This window comes from Piliocolobus tephrosceles, chromosome 1 (assembly GCF_002776525.5).
Source record: "Piliocolobus tephrosceles isolate RC106 chromosome 1, ASM277652v3, whole genome shotgun sequence".
NCBI lineage: Eukaryota > Metazoa > Chordata > Mammalia > Primates > Cercopithecidae > Piliocolobus > Piliocolobus tephrosceles.
This window is the reverse complement of record NC_045434.1, coordinates 13422996-13425097: the sequence shown is the minus strand read 5'-3', so window position 1 is coordinate 13425097 and position 2102 is coordinate 13422996. Positions and strand designations below refer to the sequence as shown.

Genomic DNA, 2102 nt, shown 5'->3' with positions numbered 1-2102 from the left:
GCACCCGCCACCTCGCCCGGCTAGTTTTTTAGTATTTTTAAGTAGAGACGGGGTTTCACCGTGTTAGCCAGGATGGTCTCGATCTCCTGACCTCATGATCCGCCCGTCTCAGCCTCCCAAAGTGCTGGGATTACAGGCTTGAGCCACCGCGCCCGGCCAATAACTGAACTTTCTAGACCTTGGTCTATAAAATGTTAGACCATATGATGTCTAATGTACCTACTGACCTAATTATGATTATTTGAAGAGGACTATGTTTTTGTTTCTTTTTAAGAAACAAGGTCACCCTCTGTTGCCCAGGCTGGAATGCAGTGGCACGATCACAGCTCGCCATAGCCTCAAACTTCTGGGCTCAAGTGATCCTCCCACCTCAGCCTTCTGAGTAGCTGGGACTATCAGCATGCATCATACATTTGACTAATTTTTTTTTTGTAAAGGCAGGGTCTTGCTACATTGCTCAGGCTGCTCTAACTCCTAGGCTCAAGTAATCCTCCCGCCTTGGCCTCCCAAAATGTTAGGATTACAGGCATGAGCCACTGTGCCCAGCCAGGACTATGTTTTTGAAGGGAATGTTGACCTCGGTCCTCGTGCCTCTCTTGCCATCAACTCTGTAATCACAGAGGACACAGGCTGTTTCCTTCTGTGCTTCCCTCACATTGCTGATTCCAGCCCCCTTCCAGGAAAAGCCTGGAAGGAAAGATTTCTCTCTACAAAGCTTTCGTTCTTTAAACAAATCAAGTACTACTTACAGATGAGGTCTCAGATGCGAGATCAACTCTAATACGAAATCCATCTGCAATTTGGGCCCCATTTCTATATTACAAACACAAAGGGAAAATGGTTGTTAAAAATGAGTACTCAATTACTAAAACATCTATGCTAAAGTGAAACCAAAGAATAAAAAAAGTACTCACACATACTTATACGTCAATTATTCTGTTCAAACCTAAGGGATAAAATTACCTTTTCAATGCCTGTGTGGCAGCACTCTCTTCCTTAAACACAACATAGGCATTAATATTTTTCTGATCAGGATGAATTTTACGTCTACACCAAAAAAAAAAAAGAAAGAAAGAAAGAAAAGAGAGACAAGGTAAAGTTTGTTAGCCTCAAAGTCACAGGAAAAAATCCAGTTTGTTTTCAACTCTTAATCAACACACATGACAAGAATTCCTGGGTAGAAATTTCATCTCTTTGAACAAATATTTAGTAATAACTCAAAAAATAACACACAACTTAAAGATATTGGTGGAGAGACAACCCACACTTTCTTAAGAGTCATAACCATGAGAAAACAGATGGACCATGTATATGAATCCCTGAGAACCACACAAGAACCAAAAACTAACATCTTAGCTGCAGTCCGTATGTAACACATATATAAACAGTTGTGAGACGTGTGTTTTCCTCTTTAAGACACCCATATAGAAGAGTGCACAAACCACATATAGCTGAGCAAATTAACAGCTCAATATGCCTTGTGGCCCACTCAGAAGCCTCTCTGTGGCCCTTTCCAGTTGCAGCCCCTCCTTCCCTCCAAAGGCAACTACCATTCCCATTTTTATAGGAACTACTTCCCTGCACATCTTTGTGGTTTTATCAGCCAAGTGTCTATTCTTAGACATCATAGTTTGATCTTGTCTGTTCTTTTGACCTGATATGTCTTTTGAATCTTGTTTAATTTACAGAACTTTCTCTGTATCTCTGTATCTCACTGTTTGGCCTGCAGAACTCCCCAAGCCTGGATTTTGTGACTGCAAGCTCATCAAGTAGTTCAACACAAACCTTTGTCCTCTGTATTTCTTGTAAACTGGCAGCTGCATCCAAAGGCTGGATCAGACTCAGATGTGACCCCTTTGTCACGACTGTTGGTGGGTGTTGTGTTCTTTCCAGAGAGTCATGTTACGACTGGTTTTGACCCTTTGTCAATGACTGCAGCTGGTGTTACTAAATGCCTGAACTCATTAAGTCACTAGGTTTGCAAAATGGTGATATAATTTGATTGTGAGGAGTTAGCAAAAAGGACCTAGTAATGAACACAGATCTTTCCCTGAAGACATCAACCTACTGTTTTGTTTTGTTTTTTTTTTTTTTTTTTTTTT

General features: G+C 41.1%; 1 protein-coding gene across 2 annotated transcripts in view; it reads right to left on the bottom strand.

The window, feature by feature from the left end:
* The window catches only part of RBM34 (RNA binding motif protein 34), a 28937-nt gene that overhangs the window by 6377 nt on the left and 20458 nt on the right, over window positions 1-2102 (bottom strand). For both annotated transcript variants that reach the window (XM_023216227.1, XM_023216228.2), the window contains 2 exons: window positions 964-1047; window positions 750-813 (listed from right to left, as the gene is read on the bottom strand). In XM_023216227.1, coding sequence (XP_023071995.1) covers window positions 750-813; window positions 964-1047 — 148 coding nt within the window. The remainder of the gene's footprint in view (window positions 1-749; window positions 814-963; window positions 1048-2102) is intronic.